The sequence below is a fragment of the Halyomorpha halys genome, unplaced genomic scaffold (assembly GCF_000696795.3).
Source record: "Halyomorpha halys isolate HHAL.00 unplaced genomic scaffold, Hhal_1.1 Scaffold53.1, whole genome shotgun sequence".
NCBI classification, from domain to species: Eukaryota; Metazoa; Arthropoda; class Insecta; order Hemiptera; family Pentatomidae; genus Halyomorpha; species Halyomorpha halys.
In genome coordinates this window covers 857,204-876,494 of record NW_027109243.1, presented here as the reverse complement: position 1 = coordinate 876,494, position 19,291 = coordinate 857,204, and the positions used below count along the sequence as shown (strand labels likewise).

At 30.6% G+C, this 19,291-nt stretch overlaps 1 protein-coding gene across 3 annotated transcripts in view; it reads right to left on the bottom strand.

Annotated features, from left to right (window-relative positions):
* Positions 1-9,216: 9,216 nt before the first annotated feature.
* Positions 9,217-19,291, bottom strand: part of Arl4 (ADP ribosylation factor-like 4) — a 67,383-nt gene continuing 57,308 nt past the window's right edge. For 2 of the 3 annotated variants that reach the window (XM_014438261.3, XM_014438263.3), the window contains exons 2-3: positions 13,846-14,044; positions 9,217-12,422 (exon numbers count right to left, since the gene is read on the bottom strand). In XM_014438261.3, the coding sequence (XP_014293747.1) occupies positions 11,991-12,422; positions 13,846-14,022 (609 nt within the window). In that variant the 5' untranslated portion in view covers positions 14,023-14,044 and the 3' untranslated portion in view covers positions 9,217-11,990. Of the gene's footprint in view, positions 12,423-13,845; positions 14,045-15,604; positions 15,732-19,291 lie in introns of those variants that run through there. The other variant, XM_014438262.3, reaches the window with a different exon arrangement.

The following is a 19,291-nucleotide window of genomic DNA, read 5'->3' as shown; positions in this document are numbered from 1 at the left end:
AACAAAACCATATTTATTTATTTTATGCCCATATTTTGTTTATTTATGTTGTTCTTTGCTGACCGCACCCCCCGACAAACTTCTTCAAGCATTAATCTACGGTCAACTATCTACATCTCATTAAAAATATATTACATCCATAATTTAAAATTCATAAACAAAAATATATAACAGAAATAGTTAAAGTATAGAATATTAGTAAATCACATATATTCAATTTAATAAATAATAACAGTAACAAATAAAATATAGTTAATTAACAAATAGAATATAGGTAATTAAATTTTGGCTGTATGGAATAAACCAATCCCACAGGGAACAAAAAAATACAAAATAATTTTTTTTTTCAAATGTGCCACTATTCAAGCAAAACAGTATATATAGTTAAACTTAAATGAAATCTTGTGCACTCTTCACCACTCTTTCTTCTAATTTTACCAAATTTTTTACTACTTCTAATAAGTATTGCTCTACTATTTATTACTCTAGTTCCACATTTTCAATTCTATTGCTAATTTCTAAACCTATTATTAATTAGTTTTCTAGTAATCTACATTTATATTTTCTTAGCATACTTTCATCATTTTGTCTTATATATAATTTGCTACACTCTTTCTACTTACATTCTAATTGTTATTACTAATAAATATTTGATTAATATTTTGTACAGTCTTCCTACAATCTACTTCATACGGTCACTTATTAATCTTCCGGTTAAATAATGAAGATTATATTTTAAGATTCTAAACAATTATTTGTTGTATATTGAATGAATTAGGAATAGTAAAATCAGATTGGTCAAATTGAAATTCTTTTTTCTTTTCCCAAAATGAAATCCTGCCTTTACCGCTGCTAATAAATATCTTTAGCAAACTTAGCAAAAGTCTCTTTAACTTAAATAATTTGTATCCAAGTTGAGTATTAGAAAATACAAAAAAAAAGCTTTTTATGTTTTTTTTTATGTATATTGTCATTTTAAGTTTATTTTTTGAAATATTTCTTTTTTTTTACTCTTATTCCTGAGTTTATTGTTATTCTCTTTTTTCATCTCTGGTATGCCTATATTTTTATAACAAAAGGTTTTATACAATTAAAGGAAACTGAAATAACAAAAGATAAAAAATAAATATAAAAATACAGGCATACCAGGAATGAATAATTGACATTGTTCATTTATTTTTACCCCATTTAAGTGTTAGTATTTTTTTTATATCCCTCATAAGCCCTGCAACCTTTTTTTTTTTTTTATTTTCTAACCTCTTTGTTGTTTCAATATGTACAGTTTACAAATATACACAATACAAAAAGAATATATATACATATTTACATCTAAATGTTTCTTTTGTAACCGATCTAGCCTGAACCCGATATCATTCCTTCCATTATAAACTCCCTAACCACCCAAACCCACTAGTTTCTAACCTTGCTCCCTCTTCCATTCCTGGCAATCCTCCGAGGCGCCTGAAAAGAAGATGGCCTCGTGACCTTATATTGTAAAATGTTTTTAGAGTTCTACTACTGGGTAGTTTCTCTACATGCTGTATCATATCATTATCATTATGTCATTATGACCAAATTTACTTGTATTTTTTATACAGTTGTAAATATCAATAAATAAAATTTAAAAAAAAACATATTTACATTGCATCTTGATTTGCCATATGGCATTATAAGACTTGTTTACAAGATCCGCTTAAGGCGGGTCTACATAGGTGGCATAATAGCTAGGGGCTAAAAAAAGAATAGGAGGGACCATTACAGCTGGTGGTGGTGGTGTGGTGACTTCAAGCTGCAGAGCCCGGAATCCTTCCCTCGGCGAGGTCTACCAAGGAGACTGTGCTTTGCCACCTCCCAGGTCTTGTTGGAGGGGTGATTTTCCCTGATGCAATCTGGGGCGTAACGGCTCATAATAAATAGTTTTATCGAATATTTGAGTTTTTCTTTTACTGCACCTGGACCCCCTTCCTTTTAGTATATCCTTCTGTTTGCGTTTATTTAATGAAATGATATATTTACCATTAAGATAATATTTACACAGTTTATAAATGAGAGTATTAAACTACTTACAATGTAATTAATCAACATTATACAGCATTTGAACTAACATGGCTAGTGCTCTCTGGCGGAAAAGGATAGAGGATAGATAGCATTGCTACAAACTAAAAGGAACACTTTTTCCATTTAAATTTAAAATTTATAGTTTTAATATACTTTTCGTAACAAAAACATGATTTTTTAATCTTAAAGGGAACCCTTGCATCAGAAGACAGTAGACCTAAAATGTACATTCAAATTGAAAAATTAAGATAGATGGATTTCAGAACTTTCTATAATCATTCAATCTGAATGCCCATTTTTTGTTTCACTGCCATTGCAGTTATAGGAGTTACTTAAAGTTAATAGTAAATAATAAAAAACAGTCAGAAGTTGAAAATATAGTAGGGGAGCAGGGTGGAAGGGAAGAACGGAGTTAAAGGGTGATGTTTATAGGGATTTTGGAGTCTTTCCTCCCCTGCCACCTCGCAGGAAGGGGGATGGGGTGACCTCTTTTTTTTTTTTTTTTACCTTCTAGAATAAAATAAATAAACAATTACATATATACAAAAGAATGCTAAGTACATATACCGGCTATTTGAGTTGTATTGTGTTGTTGGCATGGCAATATAAGAATGGTAGCCAGGTCCGCTGAAGGCACTATTATCAGTGATGGCACATGTTTGCCTAAAATGCTCACAGGGGCTATTCCTGTTGGTGGTGTGACCTCCTCAACCTTTTATTTTTTTTTTATTCATTTTCTATTATAAGTAATAGGAGTTACTTATAAAATTATAAAATGAAATTAAAAAAAAATAAAATGAACTTATAAACTAATGAAAAAGGTATAAGGATTGTAGTAAAATGGGCTAGAAATAAGGCTCTAATTATCCTATAGTCCAATCACTGTATTTGAGCAAGGTACTAATTGCACATTCAAGTATTACATAGAAAGTATGTAATATCACCCAGCAATCATCCTATCATCCTTCCTGTTGGATCTCCAAGATACTATAAAACTGTTTATGACCCTTTGAGAATGAGATTCCTTAACGAAATTCCCTTTAATCTCCTACAGTGAGTGCAAAGCCCCTAGTCACATTTCTAGTATCTTGGAGATCCAACAGGAAGGATGATTGCTGGTTCCTTGTGACTCCAGAGTATGGTTGAGGTCTTCTGTATTCCTGGAGATGATGATCTGAGATGGTTGAGACAGAAAGTTGATTCTGGTTAATTTTTCTGCAATTCTAGAAATGCTGTGAAATTCCCAATTTCAGGAGGTACCTGTGTGCGATTCTTCTCATCAAGAATGCCCTAATATGGGTCCTTTGTATATGGATGGTCAACATTAAATAGTTTTTCTACTATTTTGTACCTTTATTGTACCAGGCTATCCTTCCACCAACTCAAATTTTTATTATTTTATTGTTAAAAACTCCAGAAAATATGATAAAAATGAATTAAGAGATAACAAATAACTTGAAAAAGATTTATTTTCATTTAATAAGTAACTCCTATTACTGGAATGGCAGTCAAACAAAAATTGGGCGTTCAGATTGAAAGATTATAGAAAATTCTGAAATCCATCTATCTTAATTTTTCAATTTGAATGCACATTTTAGGTCTACTGTCTTCTGATGCAAGGGTTCTCTTTAAAATTATAAACTGTCATGTTTTTGTTAAGAAAAGTATATAAAAACTATAAATTTTAAAGTTAAATGAAAAAAGTGTTCCTTTTAGTTTGTAGCAATCCTATCTATGAGCAAGCAAAAGAACTTCCACCTCCATCACCTCCCGCCAGAGAGCACTAGCTCTGTTAGTTCAAATGCTGTATAATGTTGATTTATTAGTTGCATTGTTTATAAGTTTAATACAATATAATCAATCATAAGTTGTTTGATTGTTTAATACTCTCATTTCTAAATTGTGTAAATATTATCATAATTTTAAATATATTACTATATCATCAAATAAACGCAAACAGAAGGATATATTAAAAGGAAGGTGGTCCAGGTGCAGTAAAAGAAAAACTCAAATAGTTGATGGTTGAGGAGTTTCAAGATGTTATAACTTGCCAACATATGTACATACCTTTTTCACTTGTATATATTATAATTTGTTAATTCTTATTTTTTAGGTCAAAAAAAAAAAAAAAAAGGTTTTAGGAGTTATATAATTCTCTTAGTTTTAAGTCCTACATATAATTGTAATAAGTTTAATACAATATAATCAATCATAAGTTGTTTGATTGTTTAATACTCTCATTTCTAAATTGTGTAAATATTATCATAATTTTAAATATATTACTATATCATCAAATAAACGCAAACAGAAGGATATATTAAAAGGAAGGTGGTCCAGGTGCAGTAAAAGAAAAACTCAAATAGTTGATGGTTGAGGAGTTTCAAGATGTTATAACTTGCCAACATATGTACATACCTTTTTCACTTGTATATATTATAATTTGTTAATTCTTATTTTTTAGGTCAAAAAAAAAAAAAAAAAAGGTTTTAGGAGTTATATAATTCTCTTAGTTTTAAGTCCTACATATAATTGTAATTGTTTTCATAAATAAATAAATAGGAGGTAGGAAAAAAAGGTTGAGGAGGCAGCAAGTCTCCACCAGCAGGAATAAACGCTCCCTATTCCTAGTGAGCTTCAGGCAAACACATGCCATCACCGACGACACCAGACACCACCTTCAGCGGACCCAGCAACGTATCTTACAATGCCATACTGGGAAAACAAGATGTTTTCAATCGCCGGCATAAGTACATATATTTTTCCTTTGTATATATTTGAAATTTGTTTCTTTATTTGTTTTAAGAGGTAAGAAAAAAAAACAAAGAAAGGTTGAGGTCACACCACCAACAGGAATAGCCCCTGTGAGCATTCTAGGCAAACATGTGCCATCACTGATAATAGTGCCTTCAGCAGACCTGGCTACCATTCTTATATTGCCATGCCAACAACACAAAATCCCTATAAACTTCACCCTTTAACTCTGTTCTTCCCTTCCACCTCCCTCCCCTACTATTTTTTCGACTTCTGTTTTTTATTATTTACTATTATCTTTAAGTAACTCCTATGACTGCAATGGCAGTGAAACAAAAAATGGGCATTCAGATTGAATGATTATAGAAAATTCTGAAATCCATCTATCTTAATTTTCCAATTTGAATGTACATTTAGGTCTTTCATCTATAACTAATAATTGTATTATTTTTTCTATTCTGTTAAATTTAATCAAGGTACCTCCTGAAGTTGGGAATTTCACAGCATTTCCAGAATTGCAGAAAAATTAACCAGAATCAACTTTCTGTCTCAACCATCTCAGATCATCATCTCCAGGAATACAGAAGACCTCAACCATACTCTGGAGTCACAAGGAACCAGCAATCATCCTATCATCCTTCCTGTTGGATCTCCAAGATACTAGAAATGTGACTAGGGGCTTTGCACTCACTGTAGGAGATTAAAGGGAATTTCGGTAAGGAATCTCATTCTCAAAGGGTCATAAACAATTTTATAGTATCTTGGAGATACAACAGGAAGGATGATAGGATGATTGCTGGATGATATTACATACTTTCTAAGTAATACTTGAATGTGCAATTAGTACCTTGCTCAAATACAGTGACTGGACTATAGGATAATTAGAGCCTTATTTCTTGCCCATTTCACTACAATCCTTATACCTTTTTCATTAGTTTATAAGTTCATTTTATTTTTTTTTAATTTCATTTTATAATTTTATAAGTAACTCCTATTACTTATAATAGAAAATGAATAAAAAAAAAAAAAAAAAAGGTTGAGGAGGTCACACCACCAACAGGAATAGCCCCTGTGAGCATTTTAGGCAAACATGTGCCATCACTGATAATAGTGCCTTCAGCGGACCTGGCTACCATTCTTATATTGCCAAGCCAACAACACAATACAACTCAAATAGCCGGTATATGTACTTAGCATTCTTTTGTATATATGTAATTGTTTATTTATTTTATTCTAGAAGGTAAAAAAAAAAAAAAAGAGGTCACCCCATTCCCCTTCCTGCGAGGTGGCAGGGGAGGAAAGACTCCAAAATCCCTATAAACATCACCCTTTAACTCCGTTCTTCCCTTCCACCCTCCTCCCCTACTATATTTTCAACTTCTGACTGTCTTTATATGACTGCAATGGCAGTGAAACAAAAAATGGGCATTCAGATTGAAGGATTATAGAAAATTCTGAAATCCATCTATATTAATTTTTCAATTTGAATGTACATTTTAGGTCTTTCATCTATAACTAATAATTGTATTATTTTTTCTATTCTGTTAAATTTAATCAATACGAGGAAGGCCACTCACCTCCAAAAATTTCCAGTAGAATTCATATGGAACGGGCATAACAAAACATCAGATAAGTATTTCAACATATACCTTCAAGTACCAATGGTTATTCTACTATTTTGTACCTTTATTGTACCAGGCTATCCTTCCACAAACTCAAATTTTTATTATTTTATTGTTAAAAACTCCAGAAAATATGATAAAAATGACTTAAGAGATAATAAATAACTTGAAAAAGAAAAGAAACAAAAACTAGTTGAGACTAAGAGCAGCACAAAAAATTCTATTTTATATCACATTACAAATTGAAAGATAATCGTAAAAGTGAGTATACTGTTGGAAAGCTTACTAAAAGAAGTTATTGTGCAATGTTCAAAGGTCAGGCTTGAAAATTTATTTCCGTAAGATAAAAATAAAATTATGTAATCCTTATTCTTAAAGCAAATTTAATGAGCTTTTCAACAGTTGTTTTAATTTTGCTATAGAACCAATAGCTTAGAAGATATGACTGTTTTTATGAAAAAAAAAGTCGTGTTATTTAGTAAAAACCCATGAACTGAGATTCAGTCCTTATGATTGAGAATCGGACATGGGTTGACAATACCTTTTTTTGTTGTACTCAAGGTGTAGAATCTCCACCTGAGTTAGTCCACTTCATCCTGCATTGTAGAAAATTGTTATTATTATTTAATTTGTAAATACTATAGTACATAAAATAGTAGATGGCAACATTGCTCTGGAAAATGAACTGACCCTGTTCCCTTTGTCTGAAGTTCAATTATACAGTTGGTTAGTGCTACACACTCTTTTTATTTTATATAAAACTCTCTCTCCATTCCACATTCAGTTCCACCCTGAATGTCGAATTTATTTTTAGTTCTTAATTTTTTGGCATCCTATGACCATAGTCACATTTCATATAATTATTATATCTGAAATTTACAGTTTAAAGTACAGACCAATAATAATTTTTTTTATCTTTAATTCTACATCCACACCTGTTGCTCAATCTGTTACAATTAGTAGGTGAGATCACTGTTGGTCAAAAATTAGCTATAGTTAAAACTAAAGCTAAAATAGCTATAATAGCTAAAATCGTTATGGTTTTATTTATTTATCAATGCTTCATTCATGAATAAGGGCCGTATCCAATTTTAGCCATTAGTTTCAACTATAGCTAATGTTTTCCCATCTCTGGATGAGATCTAAGTGATTTAGTTTGAATTAGAGGCATTAATTGAAGTTCATTTCATATTAATGAATATATTTAACAAACTTTAAAAATATTTCATTCAATATTATCTCCTAAGGGAGTTAGGAATGGAAAAACAGAAAAAAATTGACATTATTTTATTATTGCTCTACATTCTTTTCTGAATTGAACTCAATGCTTTTCTCAGCACATTCAAGTATGTAATACTTGAATGTGCAATAAGTACTTTGCTCAAATACAGTGATTAGACTTTAGGATAATTAGAGCCTTATTTCTTGCCCATTTCACTACAATCCTTGCACCTTTTTCATTAGTTCATAAGTTCATTTTATTTTTTTTTAATTTCATTTAATAAGAACTCCTATTACTGGAATGGGAGTCAAACAAAAATTAGGCATTCAGATTGAAAGATTATAAAAAATTCTGAAATCCATCTATCTTAATTTTTCAATTTGAATGCACATTTTAGGTCTACTGTCTTCTGATGCAAGGGTTCTCTTTAAAATTATAAACTGTCATGTTTTTGTTAAGAAAACTATATAAAAACTATAAATTTTAAAGTTAAATGAAAAAAGTGTTCCTTTTAGTTTGTAGCAATGCTATCTATGAGCATGCAAAAGAACTTCCACCTCCATCACCTCCCGCCAGAGAGCACTAGCCCTGTTAGTTCAAATGCTGTTTAATGTTGATTTATTAGCTGCATTGTTTATAAGTTTAATACAATATAATCAATCATAAGTTGTTTGATTGTTTAATACTCTCATTTCTAAACAGTGTAAATATTATAATAATTTTAAATATATTACTATATCATCAAATAAACGCAAACAGAAGGATATATTAAAAGGAAGGTGATCCAGGTGCAGTAAAAGAAAAACTCAATAGTTGATAGTTGAGGAGTTTCAAGATGTTATAACTTGCCAATATATGTACATACCTTTTTCACATGTATATATTATAATTTGTTTATTCTTATTTTTTTGGTCAAAATATAACTAATAACTAATAATTGTATTATTTTTTCTATTCTGTTAAATTTAATCAATACGAGGAAGGCCACTCACCTCCAAAAATTTCCAGTAGAAATCATATGGAACGGGCATATCAAAACATCAGATAAGTATTTCAACATATACCTTCAAGTACCAATGGTAGAAAAAAGTAACATCCAATCTGAATTATGCAACCATTAATTTAATTTTTTTTCTTTTTTAGAGGGATTAGAAAAAAAAAAAAAGAAAGCCAGAATGGTCCCTCCCGTTCTTTTGTTAGCCTCCGGCTATCACCTATGTAAACCCACCTTCAGCGAATCCTGTGAACAAGTCTTATAATACAATACAGCAAATCAAAATACAATGTAAAAAATATGTACATATATTCTTTTGTATTGTATATATTTGTAAACTGTACATATTGAAACAATAAAGAGGTTAGAAAATAAAAAAAAACCTACTAGAGGTGATACCCAACACCTCAGAACTGAATCTACGCACTAATTAATATTGTAAATCTCAGTCATTCCTTAGAATGGAGCTCTGCTCTAGTAAAAAGAAAATCCTCAGCCAAACATGTATATTGTTTTATGTTAATAAATCTTATGTTTTTTTTAGTGGTTGTGGGGAAAAAAAAAACTACTAAGTTGTATAATAGTTTATTACTCTCATTTATAAACTGTGCAAATATCTTTTTATATCATTTCATTAAATAAACACAAACAAAAGGATATTCTAAAAGGAAGATGGTTCGGGTGCAGTCAAAGAGAAACTCAATAGTTGATAGTTGAGGAGTTTCAAGATGTTATAACTTGCCAATATATGTACATAAAACTATTTATTTTTACCATCTCTGTCAAGTGGAGTATAATGTTCAGTTATTATTTAGTTAGGGCATTGATACTGACACCAATATATAAAAAAAATATACTAATTATGAGGCAATGTTTCACCCCATGTTGCAGGGCTTCATGAGGGCTAAAAAAAAAATGCAAACATTTAAATTGTAAATTTGAATCATTATTATTCACTTTATAAGTTCTTTCAATTATTTTTTATTTATTTATATTATATTTATTTTGCTTTATTTTAATTTTAGTTTTTGTTATTGAATTATTAGTTTAATCACTCGAGATTTATCCCTATTGGATTGATATAGCTTATAAATTGTTTTAGCCTCCACAATGCCCTAATAGTCAAAATTGAAATTAATAAATTTCGCTTATGTCTATCATTTTTATGAGTTATTTTGGCACCGACCGATAGATGTTGTCATCTGGCTGGACCATATTTGACATAATTTTCTAAATGAACAAATAAAATAAAATAAATAAATAATGTCAGAGCAACTAAAATAACAGAGATAGTTTTTAGAAATAGGTATACACAATAAACAAAGCTTTTGGTAAAGAATTTTATCTATATTTATGACATAATTTACAGTGGATTGATATATAAAATCTAATTTTATTTCACCAATCAATTACAGGCTTCGCAGTGCATTTAAAATAAATATATTATATATTACAAATTACAACTCCATATTACAATAATAATAATTAACTATTAGTCAGTCAGTGATCTTGAAAGATTAATAATATTTTCTTTTTCATTATAACTTTGAAATGATAACCATATAGTAACATTTATATAAAATAATAATAATACAATAACTCTCAAACAAAAAACAAAACACACAAATGGCAACTGATAATTGTTATACAAGTCTCTATAATAATAATAAAGGAGGGTAAATACACTGTACAATAAACTCAATATAAAACAGACAAATTGCTATAAATTCACAGCAATTGAGGGGTCTCAGCGCCAACTTATGGACATATGCTAAAATTTATTGTCACAATATTTACAACGCAACGTGTTTTTTTTATTTAAAGTAGAAGTCTGTGCTGGATTAGTTAACAGAGGGACATAGTGCTATCCTATTCCAAGACAACTCAAATGATGACTTATTGCTACAATAAGCACAATACAAACAATGATTAACAATATTTAACATATTAAACTAAACCAATAAATCATTATGCAACAAACTAACAATAAAAATAAAATTTTTAAACAATTTTTTTTATCTTTAGCATACAGGATTATGCTCTTGAAAATTCTATTTCCAATCGACAATGCGTGATCGATACATCTGACAAAAATGAAAAACACCAAGAAATTGAAGGTACAAAAGACTTGTCCTTTCTCAATGGAACCTCTGAGTAGTGGTTTACTGTGATTAGACAATATTAATTTGCCAAGTCTAACCAAACCATAAAGGTTTATGTTAAGGTTCGAACAACTTTATCCTTAACACATTTATACAATAAGTAGACAAGTATATGAATAATCAAAATCAAACATAAGCCAAAAATGCAGCAATAACACACATATAAATGGAGAACAAAAAAAAAAAAAACTTTCATAAAGAAAGTTCGAATTATCATTATTTGAGCTTGAACTATATAATATAATAAATATACAATTATAGAATATAAACATATATATATAACCTTTTTGCAAGCGACTTGGTAACTGTCGACGTGCTTCAAAGTAAAAGCAACAATTTTTTCAGAAAACAAAACAAATGAGCAGAAAACAGTAGAAAGCACCAGCTAAGATTTGTTCTTTTTTTTTTTCTTTATTTTCTTTATTTTTTTCTAATTTAATCATTATACAAATATACAAAAAATAAAGCGTCCTTATTAATCACAGATGAGGCGCTATTAAAAAAAAATTTAATAAAACAAAGCTTGTTACAATACTGGGCAATCTATCCCAGACAAAGAAGAGAGACAAACTATACCAAAGAAGGGCACAATAGCAAACAGATCCCTACGTGAGAATACAAAATACATGCTTTTGCGTAGTGTTTTCAATATCACGGTGAGGACTCTACAATCAACATATACAAAGGAATTAGCAAAAGGTTAAGTTATAGATATACAAGAACAATGACTACAATTAATACAATCCATCTGAAAACGCCCACTTGCTTTCCGTTTTCTTTTCAATAGACATGATTCAACTGCGCGGTCAATGCTAAAAAAGCTTATTTTTGAAAGATAAAAAATTGTAATGAAATAACTTAGACGCTGGACCTATCTCTAGCTTAATCGACTCAAAGGTTCCACAAATATTGAATAATATTTCTTTCTGAAAAATTAATACAAATATATAGATTTTATTTCAACAAAACTTTACAATAATAAGCTGAGAAAGCTTGACCCCTTTCTCTCATGGTATCCTTCTCCCCCTTCAGACCTCTTAAAGTTATTACCTCCGGTAGTCAAACAGTGAACAATGTACAACAGAACAACGTAACAGAAGACAAGCAGATGAGCAAGAGGACAGAACCGGAGGGAGACAGACAATAGATGCTTTGGTATGTTATGTTACATTCGTATCCCTCTACCTCCCTTTCTTTTTCGACTGCTTCGCTAGCTTCCTCCTCTTGAGTATCATCTCGTACAGACAGTCTATTCCCTCGAATAGTCCCTCACCAGTAATTGCACAAGCTGGTTGCACGGTCCACATATGACTGGGCGTGAGCTCGTGCAGGCCAAGCAGTTTCTCGAGCTCCTTTGGCTCCTTGGCACCAGGAAGGTCCTGCTTGTTGGCTAAGACCAGGACTGGTACACCAGCATTATCTGGTGATCGTGCCGTCCTGGCCAGCTCCATTTTGGCCTCTTCCATCCGCTCTAAGTCCACTGAGTCGAGGACAAAGACGATTCCATCAGTGCAGCGAGTATAGGACTTCCAGAGGGGCCGTAACTTTTCCTGACCTCCAACATCCCAGACAAGAAAAGAGATACCCTTTGATTTGCCGACAGCTCCTTTAACCTACAAAGGAAAAAAGAGGTTGATAAAAATTTTGAATTGGAACATTATTTATGTAATTAATTGTAGGAAGATGGTCCAAGGGGTAGTAAAAAAAATGGATATGATGATGAGTAGATAGTTTTCTGTGGATAATATATATGAGAAGATGATTGGTGAGTCCGCAGTGAAGAACACAAATAAGTAAAAACTTATTTATTAGTGCCAACGTTTCAGCCAGAATTTCAAGCCTTCATCAGGAATAAGAACAAAATAGAATTGAAAGATATGTATAGTCTAAGAATTATTACATATTACATTAACATTGAATTACATACATATCTTACAACACTATTTTGTATCGATTATGTTAGCTGTTTTCTTATTTTCTAATTATTCTGTAATTTCTCTTATTCCTTATGGTTGTTATCTTGTTTTATTATTTTCTTAGCTCTGATAAAGGCTTGAAATTCTGGCCAAAACTTTAGCACAACTAATTTAAGTTTTTACTCATTTGTGTCCTTCACTGACTCCATCACAAATCATCTCATACATTTAATATTACTATTCTTCTATTATTATAACTCTTTTTTTCAATTTTAAGGAATTATGATATCAATGATTCAGGTATATTAAAAAAAATAAGTATTATTTGTGAGGAACTAATGTAATAATAATATGAAAACAAATTTTATAGGTTGTCTCCATGAAAATAGCGTAAGGGCTGAAATGTAGGAGAAGTTTAAAAATAAATAGTAGAAAGAAAAAGTGGATCATTTGAAGTATGTGTTAGTAATTTTAACAACCTTACCTTACGCCCATCTTATTCACCCCAATGCCATAACCTGAATTATTACCGGGTACAATTCCCTCAATTCAGCGTTTTGTAGCCTTCGCCTTCTAAATTCTCCTGTTAATTCATCCTTTTTAAGATTAAATACTTTATTTTTAAAACTCTTAAGACAGTTTTTCACTCAAAGTAAGAGACTACATTTCGCATCCATAAAGATCAGTAGGAAAGAGTTTAGAGAAATAGTTTTTTGAATGCTTACTTTTCAATTTCTGGACACAAGGCATGAGTTAAGCAATTTCGTAATAGAAAAATAACGACCATTCCCCACCTTTACCCTCACTTTATTTTCAAGTTATCATAGAACCTATATACTTAAACCTCTCTACATGTTCAAATGTATTTTTTCCAATATCTATATCACCAAAATTGCTCCTAATTCTACTGTTAACCAGATATTTTGTTATTGGTATTTATTTTGAGATCTAGTTCTTTACTAGATTTTATCAACATAGTTGCATTTAGTTTTATAGTTTCCTCATCCTGACCCAATAATACCAATTCAGCAGCGTACCCAAGCACAAATGTTTTGACACCTACAGTTAAACCCTTTTTGGTATATAGGAAACAAAAAAACAAAACAAAAAAAATATATACCTTTTCACAGTTGAAGCCTATCGTGGGAACTGTGTTGAGGTATTGGTCGAATTTGAGCCTATAGAGGGCTGTAGTCTTGCCAGCAGAATCCAAGCCAAGCATCACAATATGGAGCGTGGCGCCCGGCGTAGGCAGAGCGTCCAGCAAAGAGCCGGGCTTTCCCATGTTGGCACCCATCACGCCAAGGCGTCTCAAGCATCTAAACAAACACAAACATTTAACATTAGTACATAAAGTATAGAATAATAATTGTCAACAAACAGTTTGAATGTTCATAGTATACATGTCTTCTTCAGTAGATATAATTATTTTTCAGTAACTACAGTGATCAATAGTGATTCTTAAAATGAGATTTAGTATGAGGAAAATGAATTTGTTCAAGCAATATAAATTAAAAAATGAAAGAAGTTCCTAATCATTTTGAAATTCCAAAATGTATTCTACACATACCATTAAGTCAAAGACATACAATGAAATTTTAAAAGGAATATGGTTTGGGTGCAATCAAAGAACAAAATTCAAATAGTCATAAAACTATTTAATATAACCCTAAGTTTCACCCCACGTTGCAAGGCTTCATCAGAGCCAAAAAAGATACAAATACTTAAATGAGATGAAAAAAGTTTTTTTTTTTGTTATTCTTACTTAATTTAATGTTTCACTGTACATCTTTTTTAATTTACATTGTTCATTTTTATAGAAATTACCAGCATTAGCCACACCTTAGTTAAATATCATTTTTATTATCTATCTGCTCACTTTGTTACCTCACTTAAGTGTTTCTTAATCTTTTTTAGACCGGATGAAGCCGTGCAACATGGGGCAAAATGTTCACACACGGTCAATCATTAATCTTCCAAAATGAAATTTTGTGATAAAACAGACAAATGGAAGTCGTCAAAAGGAGTTGTAGGAAAATCTCAGAAAAATCCTAAGCTACTAAATGTAGCCATTTTATTCATATGTTCATAGATCGCTTAAAGGTTTAGTGGTCCACTGAATTTTATGAATAAGAGACCAAATTTTCAAAAGGGACACGGCACAGAATAAATAAAGAATTTATTACTATTGAACTAGTGTTTCATGTCAATTTGGAAATATCAATAAATTTTGACAACATAAAAATGTGTTAAAAAAGAAATCGGGCAAACCAAATAGAAATTATTTGTAACTACAGATTTAACTGAAATGTAAAACTTTTCCTGTTTTTTTGCACCTCCACGATGTGTTGACTTTTATTTTGTGGAGGTTCTATGTAAGGAAAACTTGACCCCTCTCCTTCCTCAGACCATACTTAAAATAGGACGGTAACCTGTAGGTAATCCCTGTATGTCAGAAATGACCAAATAAAAAAAGTTGTATTATATATTTTTATAGATCTGGCTCAGCTTCTCAGTAAATAGGATTCTGATAAGTTGTTAAAACACACTCAGATACCCTTACTTATCTTTAGACCCTTATCATTCATATTATTTATTAGTATCTTTTTTTTTTTCCTAGTTGTAAGTTAGGAACTTACTACTACTAGGACTAGTAATACTATTAGTCTTGTCGATTTAACTTAATACAATTATACTGACTTGTACAATAGTAACTTGTACTTTAGTACTTTTTAACTCCTGTAATATCACTAATAGTCCTCCCTATTATGAAAAATAAAAAGTATTATTGCTATTAACCCACTGTTTCTATACTTGTTTTTTTAACTAATACTATTAGCTTTCATTATGAAACAGGGCTCAAATTTATTTTAATTTACCTCACACTTTCTTCTTTAATGGTATTGTAGAGTAGATGTTTTAACCACAAAATAAGTGATTTCCTCCTGTTTGAATTATATTTTATTTTTGTTTTAACAGACAAATACTTATTATGAATTAATTTATTAACCTTATGTTATTTTAAATAGTTTTAATTGTTGTATAATTGCATGACAATATGTTTCATAAAATTTAATTACATAGCAAACCCCTACATGTTCAGTCGGAATGACAGTCATCATTCAAAAGCCAGAATGATTCAATCACAAAAACCCCTACACCAGCGGTTTCCAAGTGGGTGCCACAAGAGTATTATAGCATGCCTGTCAGAAACGAATGGCACTTCTTCAAAATATAAATGTAAAAAGATAGTAAATACAAAGTGCATTCCAGCAACCTCCCCCCATTTTTCTTATAGTGCAAGAGATCGGTGGAAAAAAAGTCAGTTATTTCAACCCAATTTTTTGTTACTTTTAATGAAAATTACTAGTCAAAATTGACAAGTCTGTCAAGTATAGTTAGGGAAATAACAAATGATGGCTGTGTCAAAACATAAAAAAGAAATTAATTTTTATTTCGGAGCTACGTGCCTTTGGAACTACAATAGAAAACCTAATAGAAAATCATTTATAGTAGAGTAAAATTATTAAAATATGAGCCCCAATGGAGCCTTTTACGTTCAATAGTTCTCGAAACGCAAATTTAAAAAAACAAAAAAAAAACAACATTTCATGAAATATATACTGAAAGATCAGTAGTAGAGAACTTATTTCGGAAAATCTTTACCTCAGAAACCATGAGACGTACAGATGTCTATCAGCACTCAAATTTAAACTAGTTTAATGTACTATGAAGTGGTCGATGACGTTTACCTTAGTAGGAGCAGTAGTTCTTTTTTTTTTTAATATACAAAGTGCTTGATATTTTTCATGATTAAGCAAAAAAAAAAAAAAAAAATGTATTTTAAGGTAGTATACGAGCCAGAGAGAAAAAAGGTCAGTTATTTCACCCATTTTTTTATTACTTTAATGAAAACTATGTATAGTTACTAGTCAGAACTGATGAGTCTACCAAGTATAGGTAGGGGGAATGAAACAAGGCACCTGTTTCAAAAAGTTATAAAAAATTAATTTTTAACCGAAGCTCTATTTCTTTAAAACTACCTACAATACCGGAAACCTAAGGGAACATCATTTCAAGTAGAGTAAATTCGCTAAAATATGAGGCCTAAAAGATATTTAGGTTCAATACTATCCGAGATATAGCTTTTTTAAAAAGCAACATTTCATAAAAAAAAAAATACTGAAAAAACGGTAGTTATTGAATTGACGAGAATTTTGAGAAATTGATGTATAAAAAAAAGTCGACTTACAGATGCCTATTAGCACTCAGATTAAAGCCAGTTTAATTTAATATAAAGTAACTAATGATTTTTATCTTCGTAGGAGCAGTAGTTTTTATGATATTTTTAAAAATAATTCTTAAAGTTTTGATTTCTAGTTGTTGGGAAAAAATTATTGATTTATGAAAAAATATATCTGAGGAACTATTGACCGTACAGATGTCTGCCAGCAATCAAATTAAAGATAGTTTAATGTACTATAAAGTAGCTTATAATTTTTATATGCTTATTTTATAACTTTTATATGCTTAGGGGTAATAGTTTTAATGATGTTATATATTATTTTATTTTTATACCAGATCGGCCTGGTGGGCCTTACATGGTTGATATAACTTATATTATATTTTTTAACAGTTGATTATGAGAGGGTATAGTCATATAAATGACACCCCTAACTATATAAAATGTTCTTATTAAAATTTTAAAAAAATAATAATAAAATAAATAGATAAGAATAATGCTTCTTAATAAAAGAGGAAAGTAAAATTAATAACAAAAAATAATGATATTGGTACACTTAAATAAAACAAACAATTGTCTTCTAATAGTAAAAAGAAACAAGTTAATTTGAAAAAGGGAAGAGAGAAGAAAAGAGAAAAAATAAATAAATAAAATGAATAATAATAATGAATAATAATAATAATAAGTAAATAGAGGTAGTGTGACTATGAATTGATTTTATATTTATTAAAAATTTATAAAAGGATGTCCTGCAGCAGTCTGGGTTTCAGTCTTCGGGTTGAGGTTGGGTTTCCCAGGTTATAGGTCACTGCTCCTTTAACTGTCGACAACTGGGAGTGGAACTTCATGAACCGTTTTTTGATATAATCATCTATTGACTCCATTTGTAATTCGGGATGCAATTGGCTATTTCTTATGAACCAAGGAGCTTTATCTGCGATTCTTAGGACTTTATTTTGAAAAGATTGTAGTTTTTTTTCCTTTTTGTGAAGGATGCCGCTCCCCAGACTTCACAGCCGTACATCAGCAGTGGCCTGAGGATTGTTTTAAATATAAGACCAGTTGTTTCTGGTTTTAGTTTGGAATTTCTGTTCAGGATAGGATATAGCATTGCTAACCTTGCATAAGTTTAGTTTTTATGATATATGCATATAAAATTTTGTCTGAATAACTATAAATGAATTTATTTTAGCAAATATCATGAAAACTGCTACTTCAGTTGGGTGCGGTTAGAAAATAACACAAATAAGTTGAAAAAACGTTTCGGCCAGAACTTCCAGCCTTTATCAGGGCTAAGAATAAGGAACAAGAGAACAACCAATGAATAAAATACATATATAGACATATATACAATAATTCACTTTTATAATTATGTATATTTTATTTATTTTTTATTCATTGGTTGTTATCTTATTCTTTGTTCTTAGCTATGATGAAGGCTGGAAGTTCTGGCCGAAACGTTTTTTCAAATTATTTGTTTTATTTTCTAACCACACCCCCAACCATCTTCTCATACAAACTAGCTTTAATTTGAGTGCAGATAGGTTTTCTAGTATTGTATGTATTGTATATATTTTAATGATCTGAAGCTCCGAATAATTGTTTTATTTTATTTTTTAATGTTTTAAAACACACGCTATTTTTCATCCCCCCCTACCTATACTTAGCCGACTCATAAATTTTAACTAGTAATTATACATATTTTTCATTAAAATAATCAGAAATTGGGCTGAAATAACTAACTTCTTTCTCCTCTAGAGCTCTAGTACTATTATTCCTCTTCACATCAAATTTTGAATAAGCTGGTTTCAAAATTTTCTGGGTAATCCATCAGTACTATCCCAACAAGATCAATCTGGTTTGACTATCATTCTGAATTACCTGGCCCCTTAAAAGAATGAGAGGAAAAAAAATTGAAATGGTAAACCTCAAATTCGTTTTCAACATTCTTAAAAACATGAAAATGTAAACAAGTAAAATTCCCTCTTTTTAGGAAAACCACTTCTTCGATTGTCCCACCGCCTGGACTAATTGTCTTGTTTAATAAATACTCGCCATTCTTAGACTATCTGAATAAAGAGGAACGGCCCCAGCCAATCAGCAGCCTAGACTACCTAACAGCATGGCCTTAAAACATCCATTATCGAGAGCTAACGATCGTCTCTGTCATAAACATCTAATTATCAAAACGACCTTCGTCGCAGATGCAAATTTAGTTTCACCAAAACATGTCAAAAATTTACATTTTGTTTAGTTATCAATCGTTGAAGTGCACCCTATATATCTGCAACTAAGGCTAATTCGCGCATGCGCAAGCACGCGA